Source organism: Perkinsus marinus (genome assembly GCF_000006405.1).
Source record: "Perkinsus marinus ATCC 50983 genomic scaffold scf_1104296947582, whole genome shotgun sequence".
Taxonomy (NCBI): Eukaryota; Perkinsozoa; order Perkinsida; family Perkinsidae; genus Perkinsus; species Perkinsus marinus.
In genome coordinates, this window is record NW_003210572.1 from 1 (window position 1) to 930 (window position 930).

The window sequence follows — 930 nt, forward strand, 5'->3', positions numbered from 1 at the left end:
TAATAAGATCTTTATGCTCCTCAGGATGGAACTGTTGAGCTCCCCATGACATTCACACCACTCTTAATTCCACCCGCACCAAAATGCGATTAGGAAGAGTAGTGAGACATGGATCATCCACGGCTGACTAATCGAATGTATCGTAGACAGCGTTAGAAGAGCCAAACCCGCCATGTAAACGAAGGAGAATGCCAGAATAGTGAGATAGAGTCCAAGTATCGTATCCGATATCACAGCAGAGAGAAGTGGAGTAACATAAAGGATAGCGTTGAACGTAGAGATATACGAATTAGCACCAGCGTCATCAACCCCAAGATACTCCTTGAGGAAAATCTGAAGGTTGGGCATCAACCCGTAGAAGGCCAAACGTTCACATAATTCCTGTAGTAAAATGAACAAAACAGCCTTGGTCATAGGATGCTTGTAATAGTAGTACACGTTACCCGAAACATCAGTCCACGAGTACGATTTACCACTGTTGCTACCAGATACAGACATACTTGGAAAATATGTTAGGATTAACAAGCTTCAAATATAATGATGATGGCAAGTGCTAGAGTGGAAACCACTCTTTCACTAGCGTCGAGTGTGTGAGCTAATGATATGCCTTTGTTTACTGTCTCCTTCATGTTCGGCCTGAATCGGTTTATCCGACGAAGGTTTCTTGGGGGAGAAGCAGCTCTGTAGGCGTGTGAACGAGTTCCTTCCTGAGGCCGTTTCCGACGCGAGTAGACCCGGAGAGGCTGACCGTGATAACTGTTCACTGAACGGTTGCATGTCGCTCACTTGCTAGGGTAACCCAGCGGGTCATTTTCAGCCGTTGGTACACAATCCTATGACATACACCCCTCCGCACATTCTTAGCATATCCCGTTTTTGACTCGTGCACAGTCACCTTTATGAACACCATCTTGCGGCTCAGGAAAGTAT

General features: G+C 45.7%; 1 protein-coding gene across 1 annotated transcript; it reads right to left on the reverse strand.

The window, feature by feature from the left end:
• Positions 1-63: 63 nt before the first annotated feature.
• Positions 64-498, reverse strand: Pmar_PMAR003253 (hypothetical protein; the record flags this gene model as incomplete). Its single annotated transcript, XM_002779354.1, has 1 exon — positions 64-498. One exon carries the CDS (start codon positions 496-498, stop codon positions 64-66), a length of 435 nt encoding a protein of 144 aa, XP_002779400.1.
• Between the last annotated feature and the right edge of the window lie 432 nt (positions 499-930).